General features: G+C 41.5%; 1 protein-coding gene across 7 annotated transcripts in view; it reads right to left on the minus strand.

The window, feature by feature from the left end:
* rptor (regulatory associated protein of MTOR, complex 1) overlaps positions 1-25,389 on the minus strand; it is a 237,567-nt gene that overhangs the window by 186,670 nt on the left and 25,508 nt on the right. For all 7 annotated transcript variants that reach the window (XM_047365159.1, XM_047365154.1, XM_047365161.1 and 4 more), the window contains exon 4: positions 23,959-24,041. In XM_047365159.1, coding sequence (XP_047221115.1) covers positions 23,959-24,041 — 83 coding nt within the window. The remainder of the gene's footprint in view (positions 1-23,958; positions 24,042-25,389) is intronic.

A 25,389-nucleotide genomic window follows, 5' to 3' on the forward strand; every position in this document is an offset into this window, starting at 1 on the left:
AAACAAAAAGGCCTTCTGTCTCCACCTGGTCACCTACTGTCAGATTAGATTTGCAGGATTAAATGAAAAATAGAGAGCCACGCTGGTGGATGTCAAGTGCGACCTTGCTGTTCAGAGGTCACACAGATATCTTCAGCAACTCGCTGTGAGCTAGAGTTACACTCCAATGGACATCAAAATCAATTCAGCATGCATGCAGTGCCTGGCAAAAGTGTTCACATCCTTTAAACCTTTTCAAACTTTGTCACACTACAACTGCACCTTTATTTTAGGGGGGGTGGTCAGGTCTTGTTAGGTGAATTCTCGCACTGCATTTTATTTAGAGGTATCAGGGTAAAGGGGCACAAATATAAATGCACACCACACTTTTCAGATTTTTATTTAAAAAAAAACATTTGAAGTTTATGTGTCCTTATCATTCCACTTTTTAATTATGCACTTCTTTATGTTGGTCCGTCACCTAAAAATCCCAATATAAAAATTGAAGTCTATGGTTATAACATGAGAAAATGTGAAAAAGATGAAAGGGTGCGAATCCTTTTGCAAGACAATGTAAACATGATTTTTTCCCATTGTATTTCATATGAGATAATTTATGTTTATCAAAACTAAGCTCACCTTTCACCTCCAAACAATGGTAAATTGACAGTGGACTGTATTTTCTTGACTAATCATGCATTCAGCATCATGTTGTAGAAAAACAAATATCTGACATGAAACATAAAAGCATCTGAGAGAAAAACTCTGCTGGCCTAAATACCTTTAGCTTAAATGCCTTAGATAAAAGAATTAACATAATCAAAAAGGAATCAGCTTAATGCAATAAAACCTGTAGCATTGTAATGATTTATACTCAAATTTCAAAAAAATTTAAGTAGACCACAATTACAATTCACCTTGAATAAATCTTACAATGTTTGCTGACAAACTATCTTGAAAAAAGGTTTGCTTAATAAAGTTCTAAAAGAAAAAATCCAGTAAAGTTTCGAAGAAAAGCACAATTACGTGTGGAATAAACATACAATATAGTTCTAATCAGATGGCTCCCAGATAACCTTGTCAGATAATAAAATATTAAAATGTGTTATGCAAGACTGTCTGATCTTCAAGGGTACAAGTGCCGGCACCTATTCATTAATGTTCTGTACCTCTTCAAGAAGTGGAAAGAGTGCAAACATTTGGGAGGCAGTTGAGAATAAAAGGACAGAAAATAGACAGGACAGTAAGAGCGAGAAAGCTGAGAGTTGTGAGAGCAAACTAGAAGCAAGGATGGAAAATGAAAGGGTGGAGGAGGGGAATGTAGGAAAAAAGATCATCTTCCTCTGCCACCAACATCCTGAAAGAGAAACCCGATCATCTGCAAGGATGAGGATATGCATTTATCAGCAGGAGGAAAGTGAAGTGAGAGGGAGAGGCAAGACTATATCAGATGATGGAAATGTCCAGCTATTTAGTTGCAACTGCAGGCATTTCCAAAGTCATACTCGTTTCATCAAATACACACACATTTAAATACATTAAAATGGGAATCTTTCAAGGAAAAACTATGTATCAAAACACTCATCTGAATTTTACCAGAGCATAACCATCAGAAAACGTTTTTTTTCTGCTAAACAGCTGGGTGCTACAGAACATTCTGTAAGTCCATGCATTCGCATCCACTTTGACAACTGATCATTTAAAATAGTTTTTATATTCTACTCATAGTTCACTGTGGGGAAATGTGGTTTTATGACTCCAATAAATAATATCTACCATCTAGAAGTCTCCATGAGATATTTTGGTTTGATCAGGGATGATTCTCACTCTTAATTCATAAGGGGTCAACTGGCCGAAACACATATCAGGATCAAACTAAATGGGAATGCAGTTAAATAATAAATGAGGTTTGAGTCATAATGTCTCTCCATAATTCATGAAGTTACATAAAAACACAGGAAAATAAACTGATACACAATGGTTTAAGCACATTGGTATAAAACGGTCTGTTTTCGTGGGCATAAATGGATGAAGGACCACAAAAAAGGAGCCATGTAGGTAGGAATTAGTGAAGGGATGAAGTGACCTAAGCTTTTTGCACAGTAAAATAATAAATGCACATTTTTGTACATTTTCCTTCCTGATACGGACATTTAATTCCAGCTAGTGGTGTTGATAAGATATTAGTAGATCATGCAGGATTAGAACCGGTTGAAGATCTGCCAAAAAAAGAGAGACTGTGATGTTGTCTACATGGCAGATTCGCTCCTGTGTCTTTCTCTGCATGTGCGCATACACAACAGTTTTATTATCCTTGTTTTAATGAGATAGTTTTAAAGTAGCAAGAGCTGGCTGTAAGAGAGTGTTGCTGTCAATCTTTTGAATTAAAATAATGTTTTTGAGTTTGGCTGAACAATCTAAAACTGGGCGTACTATCAATCTTTAGAATATATAAGTGAGCAAATATTACAAACAGATAAGAACTGGAAATTGTGGGGAAAAAATAACGATTCGGATTCTTCAGTAAAAAAAAAAGAAAAGAAAAAAAACAATAAGCCCGATTTATTTTTGCCATGTTTCCCATCCCAGTTCCAGCTTCCCCCTCCAATCAGGACAGCCTCTCCTAAAGTTTCTCTTTCTCACCTTTGGTATTGGAAGTGGAAATGCAGTCAACACACTAAACCCAAATATTATGGATGCTATAACCCTAAATATAAACAAATATTTGTCATTTTTACTCAAAATGAGTATCTTGTCTCTTTAAAATTTCCTCCACAGCCAGGTGTCCATGGGAAATTAGGCATCTTCTCCAGTAGTTTCTGTCAGCTCCTGAGATCTGACCTTTACCTTTGATTCACTTTCAGAAGGTTTGTGACCCCTGACACAGTCGGGTGCCCCCTGGTTCAACAAAAGATCAGATGACACACAGAACTTCAAATCGAATTATATTTTCACATTTATCTAGCATGATCAAACCTCCAGCTTTTAGATGAAGCCAAGGGGCCTCTGGATGTAACCTTTTAATCCTGCACTTTCTCATAGCAGACTAATAAGATTTTTCTTACTTGTTTTGAGCAATCAGAAGGGGTATTTGATGTTTTTCAAGAAACCTGAGTTTTCCTGCAGAAGATCAGGAACGTTTTCTCTTTGCCCGTCTGAAACGACAAGGTCAGGCTCACCGCTGTGGAAGAGGAGAGGGGAAAAACTAGACCTGGTGTCAAACTGCAGCCTAATTAGGGAGTTGACCAAGTCAATAAATGCTCCAGATCAATCTCCTAACATATAGAGCAGGTTCCTAATGGTGGGACTGCTTAATATAGAGATAAGCCTCTAGTGTTGACAGCCAGAAGCACTATCCGTCTTCATTAAACCGCCAGTACCAGTGAACTGGCAGTAATGAATGGCTATTTCTCAGCTCTCTCTTCTCCCATGTGTACTACTTTTTTCTTTTAATGTACTGCATACCTTCCTTTGAAATGGTGACAACCTTTATACATTTGGTGTGGTTGAATACAACTTGCCAAATCCCCGCTACCTCCCAATTAAAGGTTTTTTCATATTTTTCAACCCAGTACTGTTCAAAAGCCAAATCTCTTTCAGTTTTTTCATCTGTAATTTAGTCCCTGACACCTAAATAAAAGGCACAGCGGATCCAGCAGGTCAGACCACTGACAGGGCAATACTACTGGATACTACTGGATGTTCTTCCTGGTAAATATTAATAAAGAGTTCAATAAATCCAAACTTAAAGCCTACCCTTAATCTTCTTTATACATTGTCATTATTCAAGAGCTGAGATGGAAGGAATTGGACGTTTATGGGTCATAATGACTGGGAATTGTTGAGCAGTTTGCCATTTTCACACAAAGAAATAATGCAAGCAAGAGTTCAGAAGGGTACTGGTCATTTTGACAACTGAAAAAGTAATTTTCTGAAATATGCTCATGTTTGGCAGACTTATAGCGGCCACTATGAAGGTCATGATGTCAGATCATGACATCCCTAGTCTGAAGTTCTCAGAGTTGCTTAATTTGCCGGTTGTACTTCCTCTAGGCTGCCTCCTACTTCCACTTTTATGGAGAAAAACAAGACACACTTGTAATTAGTGGGCGTGAAACCTAGGAACTCCCGCATCAAAATACAGTGTCTTACTATGCAAAGCCATCTTTCTAGCACTGATGCACTGGGAATGGATTCATGGTCACAGGAGCTCTGTTTCATGAGATTTTGGTTAGAGATTTATAAGTTCGCTCACGTAGGATGTACACAACAAATAGAATTATCTTAGAATCTTATTGCTATTTTTTTTATGAATCAACAGGAGGTCAATTAGAATTCATTTAGTTTACCTAGGGGTCAGAATCTGCCATGTTTTATAACAGTGAGCCAATCTATAAAGGGTTTTGGAAATATGGCTGAACAATGTGCATATTTGACATGATCGCATTATCAGAAATTTGTATCTACCAAGAGGAATAAATTGCTTTGCAATGGTTCATTGCAAGTTTATGGGTACAGAATGAAAGCAGCAAGGGGCAAAATGGCAATGTGGAGGAATAAAATGAGGGTACGAAAGGTCAAATAGTACTGGGGTTATTGAGACATTTGTCTATTTAGCATTAGATGTGTAATACTTCAATACCAAAGGCTGACTTTACTTCACATAATTTTCTACAATAGAGTGTTGGATGTATTATGACCTCTTAGGGCCAATGATTGGTCATCTAAATACAATATAACTATTCAGTGGTTTCTATAATTACATAATTAGGCAGTCAAACTGAAAAATAATGTTATGATGTCAATGAAAATAACTTGAATGATGAAATACGAATTAAAATGCTTAAAAAAGCAAGTTCCAACAATTGTGTGAAACGACATTTTTGGTGTGCTTTTGTTTCTGGTGCTACTGTCACATGCATGTAAGTCTTCTCAGCGTTATAAAAACAGGAAAATACAGATATATAGAGGCACAGCATCACATGTACTCTACTGTCACCACACTGTGATGCTCATTACCTAGAATGGTGAATCATTCCCTGATAACATTTCCACACTGAAAATATGTGTGGGGGAAGGATTTATACCAAGATGATAGATTTATATTGTTGAAGAAAAAGGTAATATATTACAGATTTTTTTATGTGTGAAATCTGTTAAAAACTTTGTCAGATATATTTAATTTCAAATTATTTCCATATAAAATACTAAAAATAAAACGGAGTATTAGATAAACAAAGTATATATATACACAATTTAAATTAAGAATTTTATTCATATATCAAATGTTAAATACATTAATATTAAATAATTCTCGAAATTTGCTCTACTTTCATTTAAATTAATCACAAAATGAAAACCCTTTCTACATTTCTGCTTAAAATCTTAAGGAAAAAAGTTGCACGTTTTTATTTCAAAAGTTGCACGTTTTTATTTCACATTGCTAGATCTTAACCAGGTTCTACAGCAAGCTTCAAAATCTGAAAAGAACAAACAGCAGCAAAACAAATAAAGCAATGTACTAAAAACTGCATTTTCACTCAAAAATTGCTGTTTTTTAGCTGATCAAATATTTATGAGCATAGCTCGAAAAAACCGACCTAAAAGCATCAACAAAGGACTCATTAATGCGGCGATTACATCAAAATGTGTTTAGACAGGCTTGATGCAAGTGTTTCTAGTAGGCTGGTGGGAAAGATGCTTTGTATGGCCAATGCAGCTTCACGTAGGGTATCCATGGTCCCGAGCTGATGTTTGTTTATGTACAATTCAATTTTCATCTACACTGCCGGTCAAACATTTTAGAACGCCTTTCTCACTAAATGGGTCTGTTTATTTTCAAGAGTATTTAAATTGTAGATTCTCACAGAGACAACAAACCTGTAAATGAACACAAGTGGAATTATGTAGTAAACAAAAAGTGTGAAATAACTCTAAACATTTTTGTATTTTAGATTATTACAAAATAGCCATGCTTTGCTGTGATTACTGCTTTGCACCCTTAGCATTCTCTCCATGAGCTTCATGAGGTGGTCACCTGAAATGGTTTTCCAAAGATTGAGAGATGCCCAAAGGTAGTGTATCTCTAAACATTTTCAATAAGATTTTGATCAGGAAAACATGCAAGATGTTCCAAAAGAAATAAGTTATTCTCCTGGAAATGTTCCTAAAGAACTGCGGTATTGTCCTTTTGAGAGACCGTGTCATCACTATGCCATTACATCTTCAGGTAGCCAGCTGTGGTTTGATACCCCTGCTCAACCTGAAGCTCAATTGTTGCATTGAAGAAAAGCGTTTCACAGATTACGAAGTTTCTTCCAATCTACTACATCCAAAACACCTCCAGTAGGATCTCCTTGTCATGCCAGTTATGCTGCAAGCCATCAAGACTGTCTAGACTATTTTGTTCTTCTCTTCAGAGAATAAAAGTCTCTTCCACCTTTTAATGTCCTATGGTTGGTGCTCCCTTGCAAAGTACAAACACGCAGGTTTGTGGTAGGAGACATGGCTTTTGAGGACTATTTTTATTTATTCTTTTAGATCAGCTCTCTCAGAAGCCATCTTATGGTTAGCGGGCTGAAGTTAACATTGTAATGTAACGTAAGGGTCTGAAATTAAGCTGAGGATCACCCTGTCTCCACATAAACAGAAACACCATGAGTTCCCCGCTCAGTGCAAAGTAACATTTTTTTAAGGGCTACCCCTGGATTAGTTGTTCCATATCCCTCACGATCTTTTAAGAAATTTAAAGTGACTATCCAACCTTGGCAGTGACAAACTGTTGAAAGAAGCCTTGCTTTTTTAAGCTCAACCACCCATTTTTTTATTTTTGCCTCAGTTGACAATGGTATGAAGACTTAATTGTCATCTATCTTGTCCATAATTGAAAAGAAAAGTAAGTAAATATTGTTATTTTTCAAGTTTTAGCACTTGTGCAATATGAAAGAAGAAAAAAAAAAAAAAAAGTTAAGAATGGGGACAGCAGATGTAAAAATGTAAAATGATAATTTGTCCACAGTCTGTGGCAGGCTGCAAAAATCCCTCTAATTCTGAAAGGCCCGCTTTGATCTTAATGAAGCTTGGGGACAGGGAAGAATAAAGAGACCCTGCATGGCTGGGCTGGAAAGAGTTTTTAGGCTGGTTTTAGTTAGAACAAGCAGTAATACAGTTTAATATCCTCATGTGCTTTAATTTCAACAAGGTTTTGTTATACTGGAGTAACAGGAAGTTGTGATTTTATCTCATGATATAGTTTTACTAATAATAAAAGCCTCCTCCAACTACATGACATTAACCCAAGGCTGCTTATCTGTACATCATTGTTTGGGTGAATGTGACTATGGCTGGTTTATACCAGCTATGCAGGTTCAGTCCGTTTAAAATTGCAAATTCAAAAACTTTAGACTTTGTAAGAAATTCAAGAACGGTAATAAGTTGAATTTTTTTACGCAAAATTATTACTGGAAGTGAATTGTAAGCTAATTTCATTCAGAAAGGAACAATAATTATAATAATAACCTATAACAATAACAATAATTAACAATAATTTGCTTAAACTGTACAACGTAAACAAATAATACTTTTCACGTTCTACTTAGTGATTATATTAAAATCAAGCAGGGAAGTGGAAATAAAGTTGAGAAACCTGAATAATGTTAATTGTGAGTGTGACGTAGTTTTTCTTTTTTGTGGCTCATTGGGGACGCGTTTTATCAGAAATGCTTAAGTTGGTGGGGACAACTTATTATCAGTGATGTTTGCAATAAAATATTGTCTTTAGGGAAACAAATGCAGTTTTCAAAGTTTCTAATAAAGAAAATGTTTTCAATTTGGGGACAAGATGATTGCTGAGGAACTCCCTGAGCTCTGGAGAGCTGAGTGGATTGATTTCTTCCTGCAAAAGGTGTCCTTCCAGTAATTACATATACATTCATTTCATTAATCAGATGTTCCACAACTGCAATATTTTATACCTCACAAAGCATGTGTCTTTTTTTTTTCACTGATACTCTTAATGTAATACTGTATTTTATTTTATTTGTTTAATTAACTCGTATTCCCATTAGCTTGCTGCAGTGTGGGTCTTAAGCCATCATGTTGTACAACTGACAATAAAGCTGAGCTTGTGTTTGAAGTGTCCAAAACATGAGTTCAGATTTACTACAGGTTGCCTGAGTTAAAAGTGCCCTCTTGGCAAAATGCCATTAAGTAAGGCTGCTAAATTATGAAGGTAAAATTTGTTTAAAAATAAAATCATGATTACTCACTGGAAACACACTGCAGTTATTGCTTTAGTGGATTTTCCCCCCTTAATTCTGTTTATTTAAATATTTTTAATTCCACGTGTTACAATGTGCCCACCTTTCAAGACCTAAATTTCTACTCACATGGCTAATATGGTATGTTAACATTTCTATGGTAAAACATCCCACATTTAAGAAACATCACGGAATGTCAGTGAAGCCAGCAAAGGTTGTGACTTCACGTAGAAACCTGCACCGCCCAGCACGGTCTCTCTGTCACCGTTCTTTATGTGTGAAGGTCACTGTAAAGGTTGCAAAAACTGTTAGATTGTTAGAGAAACCCATATCTGAAAAAAAGACATTCACCTGCAAAAGCAAATAAATAAAATAACATGGTTTTCCAGTTTCACGGTGGGTTCCTCTGTTGGTGTATTCATGGGGAAAGCTAAATGTGACAAAATTATTTGATTGACAACTGTTTTTTGTTAAAAGTTGAAATGAAACTACTTTTAAGGTCAGCTCAGATTTTTCCCCAATACCACCAATCAAAATAACACATATTTTAAGACAACAAGCTCCCAAGAATTTGAGTCTCTATCCGTTCGATCAGGAAACCTTTATGATTCCTTATAAGATGCTAAAGTAAAAAATAAAATCTATTTCTCTGAGACAGGTTACAGAGAAAGAAGGCATATCTAGGTGACCCTGACCTTAGGTGTTGTACTGGGACCATTTTACTAGAAATGTTAAGACACATTTGTCCTCGGGGCTCACAAATGAGGAGAAACCAAGAAAAATCTACATTCAGCACAGGAAGATGAGAAAATATTTCATTTATTTCAAAGTGGTGCTCAGGAACTTAGAAATTATAAAGCTATTTCTGATTTGGTCAATATACAGGCACATGAAACCCATTAGTAAAAAACTTCACAAATGACCATTTGATAAGAGTTCGATTGCAATTTAATGAGGTCTCCGCTTACTTTAGCTCAAACAACCCGTTTTCAGTAAGGCAAATAACACATAAAAATTAGTCCATTAAAATTGGTCCATTAAAAGGCCACTGCGAGTCTGATTGTGGATAGAATTATAGAATACTGAGATGGACAGAAACTGGAGATGTGGAGGAAGCAGGAGTAAAAAAGACATTTGTTTAAGGTAGAAGGGGAGAGGAGGCTGCTTAATGTTTATACAGAGATATACTAATTAATTATAAGAGGAACAAAAGGTGCAGGTCGAACTACTCTGAAGCAATCATTCATTAACAAAAACAGAAGCCAGAGTGAAAGAGCAGCTGACCCAATGAATCTGTCCAAGTGTCGTCTTATCATTCAGCACTAATGGGAAAAAGGAAAAAAGGCTGAAAAAAAAATGAGAAGAACTCAATCATTCACTGAAGCTGTTTTAGAGGAAAAAAAGCTTAAACTGATTGTTTAGTTGCCATTAAAAGAACAAGAGGCCCTCAGCACATTTGCTGTATTGGCAGCAAATTTGTTGTACACTGATAAAAACACTGCATCTGTGTCAGGCTTCATGACAAACAGCTCATTACGCAAAAGGAATTGGTCATGCTGCTCGAGGCTGAAGGTACTTCTCGGTTCTTGCACTGATCCTACTGGGAAAAATTAACAAACCAGATGAAAATGGGCCCACTTACTGTACGAGACCTGTCTAGATTAGTCCCTAATCATAACTTTCTTACCATCCACCTCATGTCACACAGCTCAGTGGCTCCCAAAGTATGAGAGACAGGCCCCTACTTTGGGTTCGGATACACAAAGTGGGGTTCTTCAGCTGATTTAAAGTGATTAAATTAAGTGACTTAATTGTACTTTTGTTTTGCCATAATTGAAACAATTGGCATAAACATTACACATAAATGGACAGCATTTGTCCTAACAAGTTAATGTCATTATTTTTTTATTGTGTTCTGGTTTAATTGGCTTTTTAACAATTTTTGTTTATTTCAACATCAATATCCAGACTCACAAGTTCCCAATAGAATTACTTTAGCAGGATCAGGGTATTTCTTATTAAACTTAAAAAAACAAAAAAAACAATTATTACTAATGCTGCTAAAATAAAACTTTGATTATTACAGTTATAATATCATTTGTAACATTTACTTTATGCTATTTTGATTCTGATTTACAGACCAAAGCAAACATTCTGATTAAACACCCGTGTTAGCATAAATATGCTTATGATGTAGAAGATTAAACCTTTCTGTCATTCTGCTCATTATAGAGTAACACAAGTACACTGAGCTGATCTGAGCTGGTAAATTAGCCGGACTATCTGTGCAGCTAGCTGGCCTGCAGTTGGCTGTTTTACAATCGCTGCTCGTAGCTTGCTGTTTATAGAAACACCACTGCTATGACTTTAAATTCTTCCAAACTTCCAAAATGTGTCATTTTTGGAAGCAAAAGAATAAGTGTTATCTTGTTTCAGACAGTTGGAAAGCAATGCTCAGCAACAGGTAGGGCATGGGCAGTGCTATGTTAGTCTATACTCTATATAGCTGGAAACTCATGCTTTCTTGTGAAATACCAGTGACAGGCCTATAAACAAACTTATTACAAAACCATAATCACTGCTAGAAACATGGAGCACATAAGTGGCCTTTTTACAGTTTAGTTTGACCACTGTAGCTCACCCCAGAAACCAAATTAATGCTAGGATGTTCCTTCTTTCCTTCATCTCCTTGTTGAGAAAAATCCTGAAATCCCCCCTCTACTCATCCTCAACTTGATGCGATTAGACCTTGTTGCATTCATAAACGTTATGTATTGGTAAAGTTTATAGAACAAGGAAATACTTTCAATTAGGCATTTCTGTTATGATGGCTGGGAAGAACACTCTTGTAACTAAGAACAAAAACAAAAACCATGGGATCTGAATCATCAGAGTGGAGAAAAAAAGGCCTGATGACAGGCAGCAAAGTGACTCGGGTGATTCCCATAGACACAAAATGTCTTCAGGGACTAGTGTTTTTTAAGCCACTTCTAAAGTCTTCTAAGAGTCTGCTGCTGATTGCACCCGCCTCCTATTAGCCCCATTGTCCTTAAACACACCAGTGTTCCCGCGCCCACACTCAGCTCGCCTGGAAGCTTGTTGGACTGATAATGCAGTGAGAACAATGCTGTTTTATCCTCATCAACAGAACAGAATATAGCTGAATGAATAGTGGGTGTTGCATGTATGGTCTCTGTTCATTCGCTGAGTCACATCCTGGCCTCCTGTGCGGTCCCCTCCTGCTCTGCATCCTTTCCAGCAGCTTTAAGCCAACCCGAATGCGTACGCATGATAACAAATACAGAATCGGGATGTAAAAATAGCCTTGACACACCCAATAGTAATTTGAGAGTACAGCAAACAAGGTTCAAATAGAGACTTGAGAGATTGTGGAGACAGTTGGTTTATAACTGATAGAGGGGAGAAACTTAGAAGAAGCAGCTATGCTACCTTTAATATAATAATAGCTTTCACGCACCAATATTTTTGCACATACATAGATTAGAAAAGACTAAATGTTGTATTATTGATAAATATGTTTGATAAGTTCTATATTTATATTATATTGTAGATATGTTTATACTGTTTAATTTATATTGTATTGCACCGACTACGCCAAAACAAATTCCTTGTATGTCCAAAAACGTACTTGGCAATAAAGCTTTTCTGATTCTGATTCTAAATAAATTGTAGTAAGGACACAGTAACAAATCTAAAATGGACAAAAGTATCACAGTATCTACTGGGATTTTCACGCACTACCATCTCTAGGGTTTACAGAGAATGGTCGGAAAAAGAGAAAACATCCAGTGAGCGGCAGTTCTGTGGGCGCAAATGTCTTGTTGATGCCAGAGGTCAGAGGAGAATGGCCAGTCTGGTTCACGCTGATAGAAAGGGAACAGTAACTCAAATAACCACTCGTTACAACCAAGGCTTGCAGAAGAGCATCTCTGAATGCAAAACATGTCAAACCTTGAGGCGGATGGGCTACAGCAGCAGAAGACCATACCGGGTGCCACTCCTGTCAGCTAAGAACAGGAAACTGAGGCTACAATTTGCACAGGCTCACCAAAATTGGACAATAGAAGATTGAAAAACGTTGCCTGATCTGATGAGTCTCGATTTCTGCTGCGACATTCAGATGGTAGGGTCAGAATTTGGCGTCAACAACATGAAAGCATGGATCCATCCTGTCTTGTATCAACGGTTCAGGCTGTTGGTGGTGGTGTAATGGTGTGGGGGATATTTCTTAGTACCAACTGAGAATCGTGTCAACGCCACAGCCTTCCTGAGTACTGTTGTTGACCATGTCCATGCCTTTATGACCACAGTGTACCCATCTTCTAATGGTTACTTCCAGCAGGATAACGCTCCATGTCATAAAGCACAAATCATCTCAGACTGGTTTCTTGAACATGACAATGAGTTCACTGGACTCAAATGGCCTCCACAGTCACCAGATCTCAATCCAATAGAGCACCTTTGGGATGTGGTGGAACGGGAGATTTGCCTCAAGAATGTGCAGCCGACAAATCTGCAACATCTGTGTGATGCTATCAAGTCAATATGGACCAAACTCTCTGAGGAATGTTTCCAGTACCTTGTTGAATCTATGCCACCAAGGATTAAGGCAGTTCTGAACGCAAAAAGGGGTCCAACCCGGTACTAGCCAGGTGTACCTAATAAAGTGAGTATAGATTTCACTTTCCAAAAGAAACAAACTATAAACTCTGCCAGCAGTTTGGGCCGCATGATTTTATTAAAATATGATGTTGGTAAATGTTGGGCAACAAAACTGTTTTTTGGGGGTATTTTGCAGCACTAGTGGCCTTTGTTTTTGTTATTTTTTGAGAGAAAGCAGACAGGAAACCAGGGAGGAGAAAGGGGGAGACATACAGCACAAATCTCCCGGGTAGGGCTTCAAACCTGGGACAGCTACTTTGAGGACTGAAGCCTCCGTATATGGGTCGCATGCTCTGCCGCTACGCCAGGCCAAAAATAACTGTTTCAATGTTTTTTTTTCCTTTTGAGTTCATTGGATGCATAGGCCCCAGCCAGTAAGCTATCCAGATCCTGGGAAAATGAACTGTGTTGTTGACATCTCAACAGCATGGTTTTAACTGAAAACAAATATGCAAAGTTACACAGCTAGAATGATAAATATTTTTATATTTCAACTGGTAAAATTGTAAATGTACCATAAACATAAGGACAAAAACATAAACAAATAGTCATCATTTAATAGGGTCCCACAGACTGCATCCCAGTGTCACGATACAGAGAATATTTTTGAATTTTTTACACTGAAAACAGGCTGAAGAGGCCTTTAAAATATTTTATTATCATTGCATCATCATAAACCACCCTGAGACTTTACACCAGATCTCAGCATCTCAATTTGGTGTTTCTTTGGTGATGGAAAAGCAGGCAGAGGCCAAGCGTTTGAGGCGCAGCTCGACGATCCATAATGCAGAGGCCGTTAGCTGGGAGGACAGCAGGGGTCTGCAGGCTGCAGCCAAGCAGAAGAGCCGAATACTGCCGCCACACAAATACAGGAAAAAATAAGTCCGATTAAACCTGTTTGGCAGCTGCAACATGTTCAGCAATTTAGCCACTGTGTTGGCTTTGAAAGGGCGATTTGACAAGACAAGCGTGTCGCTTTTCATCTTAAGAGATAACAACCAACGAATGCAGAGGAAAGAGCTTCTGACAGGATTCCCAAACAAATAACAGAGGATTGAGACAGAAAAAAAGGAGGGTGACAGGCACAGATAATATGAAAGTGAACAAGAGGGGCTTAAAAGAGAATGAGAAAGCAGCTGAGGCAGATTTAGGTAGAATACAAAACCAGAAAATAAAAGCTAAACTGAAAGCTAAGATATTGCAGTCTGAGTTCTATAATAAAGCAAAATAAAGCCAAAAGTAATAAAACACAGGAAGGAAGGAAGGAAGGAAGGAAGGAAGGATGGATGAAGGAAGGAAGGATAAATAAAGCCCAGCTACAGATGATGGTAATTGTGAGAATCAGGATGCATAATATATGAATAATAATGTGGTTCTGGGTCTGATCCAAGAAGCTGAAGAGCCTTATCATAAATTATGGAAGGATAGACGGACAAGGGCCATGTCTGCAGAAATGTGGGCTCAGATAAGGTCTGTAGTGATAAAAAAAAAAGAGCTGAGATAAGAAGCAAGGCTCCTAAAAAACCAGATCTCTTTCAACATTCGTTTCGGTATCTCACTATGGGACACGCCTCCAGCGCCTGTCCCCCAGAAGCTCTATTACATTACGCCAGTCTTGACTGGCAGGCGGAAGTGACGTCCGCTCCCATGGGAGGACTTCCTCCCAGTATAAAAGTCGACGTCACGTAGGTGATCTTCAGTCTAACACCTCTTCTCGCTCCCAGAAGCAACTCTCAGACGGTCATTACAGTAACTTGAGCTAGCTTAACTGTTCACAGAGCGAGCTAACAACTCGGTCGCCGAGCGCTTCTCAATAACTGTGCTCGACTGTTCTGAGTCCCTTTCAACGCTGGTCTGTCGCCAAACAGCAGCGCTGCAACTGGTCATCAAACTAGCTGCAACCTTAACGGAGCTTACGAAGTTGTGTAACTTGCACTCGTTCTCACCATGAACAGAGTCAAGCCACCATCTAGAACCTGCACATGTGGCAATCTCATAGCTGGGGCAGATACCCACTCTGTCTGCGCTTCGTGTTTGGGGCTGCAACATGCCCAGGACGCGTTGGCGTCACCGGCGAGCTGCGAGCACTGTGCACGGCTCTCCCTTAAGTCTCGTCGGCGCAGGCTAGCACGCCAAGCTAGCCTGTCGGAGGTTGATCCTATGATGGGGGTAGCCAATCCCCCGCCACCGGAGCTTCCTGGTACGGATGACAGAGAGCTCACTTTGGCTGGAGCCAGTTGGGGTGATCAGCTCGACGCTGTCGCGCCACTGACTGACCCAGAGGAAGACGAGGCTGCACTTCCAGGTTTCAGTACTCTTGCTAATGCCGAGTCTGAATCTGAAATGGAGTCCATCAGTCTCGGGTCTGACGACGACGAGCTGGACTGCGGGCCTTATGCCATCCAGTCGGTTGCAAAACCCTCGGTGACGGATGACACCAGCCGCTGCGGTTCCCCAAACCCGACGGCAACGGACCTGCATGATGTCTGCAGAAGGGCAGCGAAGAAGCTGGGCATCGAGTGGCCGGAAACCCTCACCGAAACTACCACATCTCGGTATGAGGGGAAGCGGCTTCCGAGAGCCAAATCCTCCGGCAGACAGCTGTTGCCGGTCTTTCCCGAGTGCCTCGAGGAAGCGACCCGGTCTTGGAGCAATCCTCTCACCGCCAAGAACCCCGCCCTGGGAGGGTCGGCGCTGGACTGGACGGGCATGGAGGCCGGCGGCTTTTCACATCTGCCTCCCGTAGAACCTCTGCTGGCATCTCACCTGCACCCATCGCAGAAGTCAGCCATGACAGCGGCAGGACCCACCCTTCCCTTCAAAGCTGACTCTTTTCAGTCCACTCTGAATGAGAAAAGCTACAAGGCGGTGGCTGCATCTGTTAAAGCCTTAAACGCTTCGTCTCTTCTCCTCGCTTACCAAGCGGAATTACAGGAGCAGATGACTGGCACACCGATGGCCGATTTGTGGGACGAGTTGTGCGTGGTGACAGACCTATGCCTGCGTCTCCACAGAAGTGCTGTCCAAGCATCTGGGAGAGCCATGGCCCTGATGGTCACTCAGGAGAGAGCTAGATGGCTGAACCTCTCTAGCCTGTCTCAGAGGGAAAAGAACCAGCTCCTCAACACCCCCGTGGACCCGAAGAGCTTATTCGGACCCACTGTGGCAGCCATGCAAAAACGCTGTGAGGAAAAGAAGAGGGAAGGTGAAGCGCTAAAGCTGTGTCTGCCCAGGAAAGCGCAGCCTCCTCCCCCTCCAGCACCCCGTGTGCCGTTCGCTCAAGCGGCGGCTCGACCGGCCTACCGCATCCCCAAACGCAGCCACACTCAGCGGACCGTGGGAAACAAACCGAGCTCAAAGGTGCTTGGGGAAGGAAGCCATTCGCTCCCCCGACAACGCCGGGGAACCAAGCGACCCCTTCCGCTACTGTGAGCGCAAAGAAAAAGAGGCGCGCTACCTAGGGAGCTGTCTTCAGGGGGGGAGAGCAGGATCTGCCAGACACCTGCACCCCCCCTACCAGGACACGTCAGATCACGTCAGTTCAGAACGCCACGTTCAAGGCAACTCAAACGGCCTGCAGAGCCGACGTTGGAGCTCATCGTTCAGAGCCGATAGAAGCGGAGGAGGATCAAAGCCACCGAGAGCTCAGTGGAGCCGCAGCTGTGGCCAGAAAGCACACACCAGTGCACAAACACATGCCAGTGTCTAAAAACACGACCTTCCCCCTTCACAACATGTTCAATAAAGTTGTTTTCTGGCACGCATCCAGGCCTGGAGCCGAGGGCGCAGCCACAACATAAAAACATAAAAAATATGTTAAAAACAACACAAGGACAGGACATGGCCGTGCAGCTGCACATGAGGCCACGAAGGGGAGCTCTCGCTCCAGCTTTGGCACAGCGGCAGGCTGGAGCTCCCGCTCCACCCTTGCCACAGCTGCACATGAGGCCTCAAGGGGGAGCTCTCATCCTACCTCTAACACAGCAGGCTGTTTTTTCTGTGGAAGAAGCAGACCTGGGACGAGCGCAGCTGGCAGTTGTAGCGGAACAGCAGATCCCTCAGCCGGTGTTGCGCAGTGTTTACACGGAAGCACCTTTAGGTCCACTGGCAAACAACACTCAGCTGTGGCGAGCGTGCGGAGTGTCAGATTGGGTGATAAAGACTGTATCCAAGGGATACAGGCTCCAATTTGTGACAGCCCCACCCCGTTTCAAGGGCATAGTACAGTCATACGCCCGGGGAGAGTCAGCTCGCGTCCTGCAAGAGGAAATAATTTCCCTGCAGCACAAAAGAGCTGTCCGGCTGGTACCGCAGGAGCAAAGCAGAGACGGGTTTTACTCCAGATACTTTCTCGTGCTGAAAAGGGGTGGGGGTCTGCGACTGATATTGGATCTGCGGGCTCTGAACACATATCTGAGACGATATTCGTTCAGGATGCTAACACACGCAGCTCTGATAAAGTTTGCGCGTCAAGGAGACTGGTTTGTCTCCATAGACTTCAAAGACGCATATTTCCATATCCCTATATACCCCCCTCACAGAAAATACCTCAGATTTGCGTTTCAGGGAGAGATATACGAGTACCTGGTACTTCCTTTTGGCCTCTCACTGAGCCCACGTGTGTTCGTGAAATGCACCGAGGCAGCCATCGCGCCTCTGAGGGAAAGGGGGATGCATCTGGCGACGTATATAGACGATTGGCTGATTGCAGCTCAGTCTTTAGAGGAGCTCAGGACGCATGCCGAGATGCTTACTTTACATCTGACAGCCCTGGGATTCACAATAAACTGGGAAAAGAGCATTTTAACCCCAGTACAAACAATCACCTTCATTGGCCTGTCCCTGAATTCAGTCGAGTTCAGAGCGCGCCTCTCAGCGGAACGAGTAAAAGCCTTTCAGGCTTGTCTGGCACTTTTTCGCAGAGGCACACAGGTGAAATTCAGGTTATGCCTCAGACTGCTCGGTCTGATGGCGTCTGCGCTGGCGGTCATCTCACTCGGCCGTCTACACATGCGCCCGTTTCAAAGGTGGGTGGCGTCAATCAGCTTGAGCCCCACACGCCATGCTCACCGCAGCGTCCTGGTTTCTCTCATATGTGCACGCGCGCTGAGCCCGTGGAAGCGTCCCGGTTTTCTCAACACCGGCGTTACCATGGGAACCATCCTGACGAGGAAGGTAATTACCACAGATGCCTCGCTGACAGGCTGGGGAGCCACTCACGAGGGGATGATGGTAAACGGCGTTTGGAGTCCACAAACACAGACAGCTCACATAAATTGTCTGGAACTCCTGGCCGTGATGCTGGCACTGAGACACTTTCTGCCCTTTATCAAAGGGCACAATGTTTTGGTCAGAACGGACAACACAACAGTGGTTGCTTACATCAACAGACAGGGGGGTCTGCGCTCACGTCATTTACACGAGCTGGCATACAGACTGATAATCTGGACCAGCTCACACTTGCTGTCGCTAAGAGCGACTCACGTGCCAGGGGTAATGAACAGAGGTGCGGATCTGCTGTCAAGGGGCAATCCCCGCTACAAAGAGTGGAAACTCCACAGCGAGGTGATGACCCAGATATGGAAGAGGTACGGCCGAGCGGAAGTCGACCTCTTCGCATCAGGGGAAAATGCTCAGTGTCCGATGTTTTTCTCACTGACAGATCAACAAGCTCCGCTTGGGCTGGATGCTCTAGCGCACAAATGGCCGCCGGCCCTACTGTACGCCTTTCCCCCGCTGGAACTGATCATTCCTACTCTCGCCAGGGTGCGAGAGGGAAAACACTCACTCATTCTGATAGCTCCCCGCTGGCCAGGGAAACATTGGCTGGCGGAGATTTTTCAGATGCTACACGGCGAGCCATGGCGGCTTCCCCTCCGCAGAGATCTCCTGACGCAGGCACGCGGAGAAATATTTCATCCGCATCCAGAGCGCATGGCCCTATGGGCCTGGCCTGTGAGGGGTTAAATCTGGCTGCCAGTGGGCTTCCCCAGAACGTTATTGACACAATTCAAAATGCAAGGGCCGTTTCCACACGTAACGTGTATGAGGGTAAATGGCAGGCATTCGTGGGTTGGTGCGCAAAACCTATGGTGAGCGTAATGCAAAGCCCTGTGTCGGACGTTTTAACTTTTCTGCAGGCACTGTTGGATAAAGGCTTGGCTTTTTCCACTGTGAAGGTGTACCTGGCTGCTATTTCAGCTTGTCACGTTGGCTTTGGTGACAAAACAGTGGGGCAGCACCCCCTGGTGTGTCAATTCATGAAAGGTGCACGACGGCTCCGTCCAGTGTCGAGGAGCCTCACTCCTTCATGGGATTTACCTATGGTACTCGATGCGTTGTCACGTGCACCGTTCGAACCGTTGCAGCAGGTTGAGCTCAAAGTGCTTTCCTTTAAAACGGTCTTATTGATTGCCCTGGTTTCTGCTAAGCGTGTGAGTGACATTCAAGCGCTCTCAGTTAACCCGTCCTGCATGCAGTTTCTGGGTGAGTCAAGGGTTTTACTGAAACCTAATCCTGCCTTTATACCTAAGGTTGCTACGGCTCTGCCATGCCGTGCCCTTGAATTAATGGCTTTCTACCCACCACCATTCTCCTCTCAGGAGCATGAACGACTGCATACGCTCTGCCCAGTACGAGCTCTGCGGTTATATGTGAAAAAAACAGCAGATTTTCGTAAATCAGAGCAGCTGTTTGTGTCATGGCCTTCATCACATAAAGGAAAGCCTCTCACAAAGCAACGTCTTTCGCATTGGGTAGTGGGGGCTATTATTATGGCTTATGAGAGCAGAGGCCTTGCACCCCCTGCAGGTCTGCGGGCTCATTCCACTCGTGGTGTGGCATCATCCTGGGCACTATTCCAGGGTATACCTGTGGAGGAAATATGTGAGGCTGCCAACTGGGCGACCCCTCACACCTTCACTAGGTTCTATAAACTGGATGTCACCAGGCCCACACTGGCTCACACGGTTCTGGGAGTGGGTTCCACATTGCCATGAATGCAAGATGCAATCTGTTGGTCTTCGAGTGAGCTTATCTGGCAATACGGGAGCAGAAATATCCCATAGTGAGATACCGAAACGAATGTTGAAAGAGAACTTTAGGTTAAGGATTTAACCCCGGTTCTCTCAAACATGAGTGAGGTATCTCACCAGATCACCGTCCTTGCAGGGAGCGAGGAAGAGGTGTGCTTATTAAACTGAAGATCACCTACGTGACGTCGACTTTTATACTGGGAGGAAGCCCTCCCATGGGAGCGGACGTCACTTCCGCCTGCCAGTCAAGACTGGCGTAATGTAATAGAGCTTCTGGGGGACAGGCGCTGGAGGCGTGTCCCATAGTGAGATACCTCACTCATGTTTCAGAGAACCGGGGTTAAATCCTTAACCTAAAGTTTGTCTATGTTCTTACCCTCATTAGATATGGATCATAACCAAAATAAGAAGATCCTCAAAACAAACAGCTGAAACTATCTTCCTCCATAGGGTGGTTGGCATCACACCGGTGACACCGCAGCTTTGATATTCAGTGGGAGGTCGGAGCATTTAAATGTTTGGCCATGTGATCAGTATGTCTCCTGCGTACTTCCTTTTAAGATTTTCTGGGGATGTTCCACTGAGAGGACACTCTGGGGCAGACCCAGAACTTGCTAGACGGGCTAAACACCCATCCTGGACCGGATATGGTGACATCTAGATGAACAGATCCCACCTGGGTTGGACTTGCCAAAACCTAAACTAAATGCTTCAAAAACAAGGTAAACTGGAGGGGCCTTAAGATGCTCGAAGCATCTCAAATGATTCCTTTCCATTTGAAGAAACAAGAGTTCCGCTCAATGCTCCTCACATATCTTCAACCTCCACACTAAAGCCATTTCCAGTGGTTACGTTCTACACCTACCTGTTTAACCACTGCACCTCATGACTCAAAGTCAGTAAAATAATATTCACCTGCAGTGAAGCTGGTTTGTAAATAATTATCCAGTTCTTTGTAAGTACACATACGCCCCTGGATGCTGTGTAAATGTACTTCAGTAACAGTAAAACAACCGCAGAGGGAAACCCATTTCAGCCACCTTGCTTTGGTGTTAATCTGTAATCAACCAAATCTTACGACCAATAAATCAAAACATACCAGGTGAGCATTTGGTTACCAGGGTAACCCCAGTTCTCTGAAAACTCAGTGAGGAATCTCAACATGGGAAGCAACTTCTGGCATGACCAGTCATGAAAGCTCTAGCACAACCACATCTGTCAGTGACCGACCAATCACATGCTTGACACTGGGGGCACCACACTCCCTTTATAAGAGCCCCTCCCCCTGCTGTCATAAACAGACATCTTTATTTAGATTTTAAATTATTTTCATTCAATCTGGCAGGGGTATGGATAACTTTGGAGTTCAACTTTATATAAACGAAAACTGAATACTGAGAGACTCTTGAGCCAAGTCTGTGATCCTATCAGTAAAAGAGAGAGAGAGACTTTAAGCAGCTAACAGGAAGGCTGAATGGAGTCTGGGTCTGTTATGAGCATGTTGGATTTGGAGGAATCGTCAGCTTTTTGGAAATCTAAGCTTTAAGATAAGGATTTACATCCTCTAGTAAGAACACAGACTGATGGTTTAGTAATGCTATGCTAGTTATGCTAAGCGAATTGTGCTAATATTTTAAATAAATCACATACAAAATAACTTTTCCTTTGCCTCAAATTTAAGTCACTCCCCATTTTACCATGACTGCACTCTAACAACAGAAAGGTGGAAAATTAATTTATACAAGTTTCAAATGACCCTCAGTAAAATACTAGAGTTACTGAACATTAGCTATAATTTATTCACATTTATTGAAAGCTATATCTGAAAACAATAAATGTCCATCGTATCTTTTATAAAATTAAGGAGAACACGACAACTGTTTTTGCTTAATGTGCAACAAAACAAGAAAGAAACAAATAAAACAACTTATAGACGTAGAAGACTGAACAACAAAAACAACAACAAGAGAGCATTCATTGAAAATAAAATATTTTTATGTTGTAGACCAGAAAATAATGATCAGGAAAGATCAGCAAACAACAAAGAGGGAAGAAAGAAGAAGTGTTGGTAGAAAAAGTGAGTGGGCAGCTGGGATGGAGATCGCTTTTCTTTTCTGTTTTCTGGCCATGAGGGTTAATGTTCAAGCGCTGAAGCAAACATAGACAGATTTTTGACAGCAGAGTTGGCAGCACTAAACTCTCTGGGCGGCTCAGGCATTGCAAAAACCACTGTTACCGATAAACGCTACCGGCAGTACACAGAAATGCGCAAAAATAATGGATGCTAATTTGCTCTCAGGTACAATATTTACCCACTCAACTCATGCACAATTATTCTCAACAGAAAATCTGCCTCGCTGTGACAAGCAGGCAATAACCGCAGCATAATTGATTGCTTTGTCAACATTTTATATAAGGTGTGTTGGCGAAATCCGCTCTCCATCGTGATGCTGCAGAGCTCTGAATCCTCAGGCTGGAAACAGGAACAGCTTTCTCACCCTCCCACTCCTCCTCCTCCTCCTGGGCTCCTAACACCATTTGCTGCTGACCTCTCGGATCAACCAAACCCGAGCTCACATTTCTTTAGCGGCTCCGTCTCTGGAGTCGTTCTTCCTCCACCTCCTCTTACCTTATGTATTTCTTCTGAACCATCATACCAAACAGCCACGTGTTGCTAGATTTCCTTTTCTGTCTGCTCGTGATGGAATTTTTTTTTTTGGCGGCTCCACAGCTTTCAGCAACACACCCAAGAAGATGATGTGCGCTTGGATACTGAAGCTTTATGAATCGGATCGAATCAAGCTCCATTAGCTCCATAATACTTTATATTTTACAAACTTAAGTGGTAGGCTCAAAGCACAGCAAAAGCATGGTGTTAATCAGTGACTGAACACAGAAACATGGGAAACCAAACAGGAAGTTTGGTTGTAGGACGTTTCTCCCATTTAAAGCACATGTTTTTTTACACTTTTACACATATTAAGATGAACAATTTGGGGGTTTTCTAACAGTTCATTGACTTTTTACTGAATTAGATGCACTGTAATGCTGTCAGCTGTAGTCTACATACTGCATCATTCTACAAAGTATCCTTTGACCCCCACTTTTAGGTAGTGGTACAGCTAAAGAGCTAGAACTTCAAACCTTAATAACGAACTGCAAAAAGTGAGATTTAATTTTTTTATTAATTTATTCATTTGACATTTAACTGAATCATTTTATTTAACTTTACTTGGAATTTTGTTATGTAATGTTTAGACATGAAACATTATTGGTCATTCAGAACCAATAATGTTTTATAATAAAGTGATGTTTTTTTTTGGTTTGGTTTTATGTAACTCATGTCTCATTTGCAGTAGACATCAGTCAGCACACCAAGATTAAAGAATGAAGCATGGTTTCCTACATTTCAGCTCAACAGATTAACGGTCAGGCGAGAGACGGCAGTTTTTATTTTCCTAATTTGCACCAAACCTTGCGCTGCATTTGAAATCTGAGGATGTCTGTTTTGAAACGGTTATGCAGTTTAAAATGGAAAATACAGGGTTTCCACAAACCAAAAGGACTTGAACAGAATACGAAGAAATTCATCCGGCATCAACTTAAAACACATAGACAAAGGTCAGTGTTGTTTTGCTGGCAAAATGTGTACGGGAGGAATAAAAGACAGGAAGAGCCACGCTGATGATCTCAGAGCTTAATAAAACATTTCAATCAGCTTCACATTTCTAAAAGATGGCAGAGGGGATTAAAGCTCCAAGCGGCTGAGTGATTCATTGAGAAATAAAAACTTGTTGAAACTCAGGTGAGCGTACTGAAGAAATAGATAAATGGAGATGACAAAGAATAAATCTGAAAGGGACTTTGCTTCATTCCAGCGATACTGAAACATGGTTTGAATCAGCTCAATATTCCGGACAACAGAGTCCATTAGCGTGTATGTGTGGTAAATGCAGCATGATGTGGCTAACACCCAATAAAATACAGAGGCTTTCTCCACTCACCCTGGGCTGCCAGTTTTCATACTGCTTCTGCAAGTTTGCCCCAATGGTCTCCAGGGCTTTCTGTGGACTCATCGACAGAGGATCTGACAAGAAAAACAAACAGTGAAACCACACTGCAACCTCTTACTCTCTCTCACACACACACACACACACACACACACACACACACACACACACACACACACACACACACACATACACAAACACACACACACATACACACACATACACAGGCTAACTGCATATAACTGTCACAAAGCCTGTGAGATATAATGCTGGCTTCAACATTCAGGCTGAGAGTACTGGGGAAACTGTTTTGGCAATAAAAATGGATTTTGAAAAAAAATGGATTTTAAAAAATATCAGGACACCAGCTCATCAACTCAAAGTATAACACAAATGGGAGTACATAAAAAAAATAGAATAAAGATAAAATTTTTCTCAGCAAATGGGAAACCTCTGGGGCCTTCACAGAACAGCTGGATTCATACGGAGATGAGATTACACGAAGATGTTTACAGATTAGGTGACCTCGGAAGGCTGTCGCCTGTGCTAGATTTTATTTAGGGGTATCAGAGGAAAAGGTGTGAATACAAATACATGCCACATCTTTCTTTTTTTTTTTTTGACAAAATAAATTTGCATAATTTTCTCTTTACTTTACAATGATGTGTTAGTTTGTGTTGATCTATAACATAAAATTTCAACAAAGTACTTTGAAATTTGTGGTTGTAGATGTGACAAGTGTGAAAATGTCCCAAGGATATGAAAAATGTTACCATGCACTGCAAGTTTGGTCCAGTTCATCATGAATATAAAGCAATTTAGAGACAAAAAACCTGAAAGCCCATTCAGTCAGTGAGTCAAAACCCAATTTACTGATGGTTGAAATGTTAAAAGCAATGAGTGATTTTGGAACATTACAGATAAACCAACCAACTAGTAAATCAATTTAAAAACTGTATTTATTAAGTATTAACAGACTTGTATTCTTGTATTCTAAAAAAAAGAAGCAGGTAAAAAGCCTGCAAAAATCAAACATCTTTCCTATATATTTTCTTTTCCATACATTTCCACACCTGGAAAATGATAAAACCGCATTCCATGCTTTTCATGACTGTAGGACCTTAGTTCCTTTGAGGAAGGACCTCAGCTGAGGATTGAACCATCAAGCAACATAGCACAACCACTACACCACTTGGGACATTTTACTATATAATTACCAGCATTCATGTATATCCTGTTTGTTTCTGGGATTTTATTTTTAAAAAAACAATTTTTTGGATAATATTACAAGATATGAGGGCAGATGTAGAAGTGATAAACATAGTGTGAATCTAGCTGTTTCTTCAGCAATGGTAAATGTGACGTCTCTGGATGCGAGCAGTAATCTGGCAAGCTGCTAAATGTCACTTCTTGTTGGCATCAGAG

Source organism: Girardinichthys multiradiatus, chromosome 5 (genome assembly GCF_021462225.1).
Source record: "Girardinichthys multiradiatus isolate DD_20200921_A chromosome 5, DD_fGirMul_XY1, whole genome shotgun sequence".
NCBI classification, from domain to species: domain Eukaryota; kingdom Metazoa; phylum Chordata; class Actinopteri; order Cyprinodontiformes; family Goodeidae; genus Girardinichthys; species Girardinichthys multiradiatus.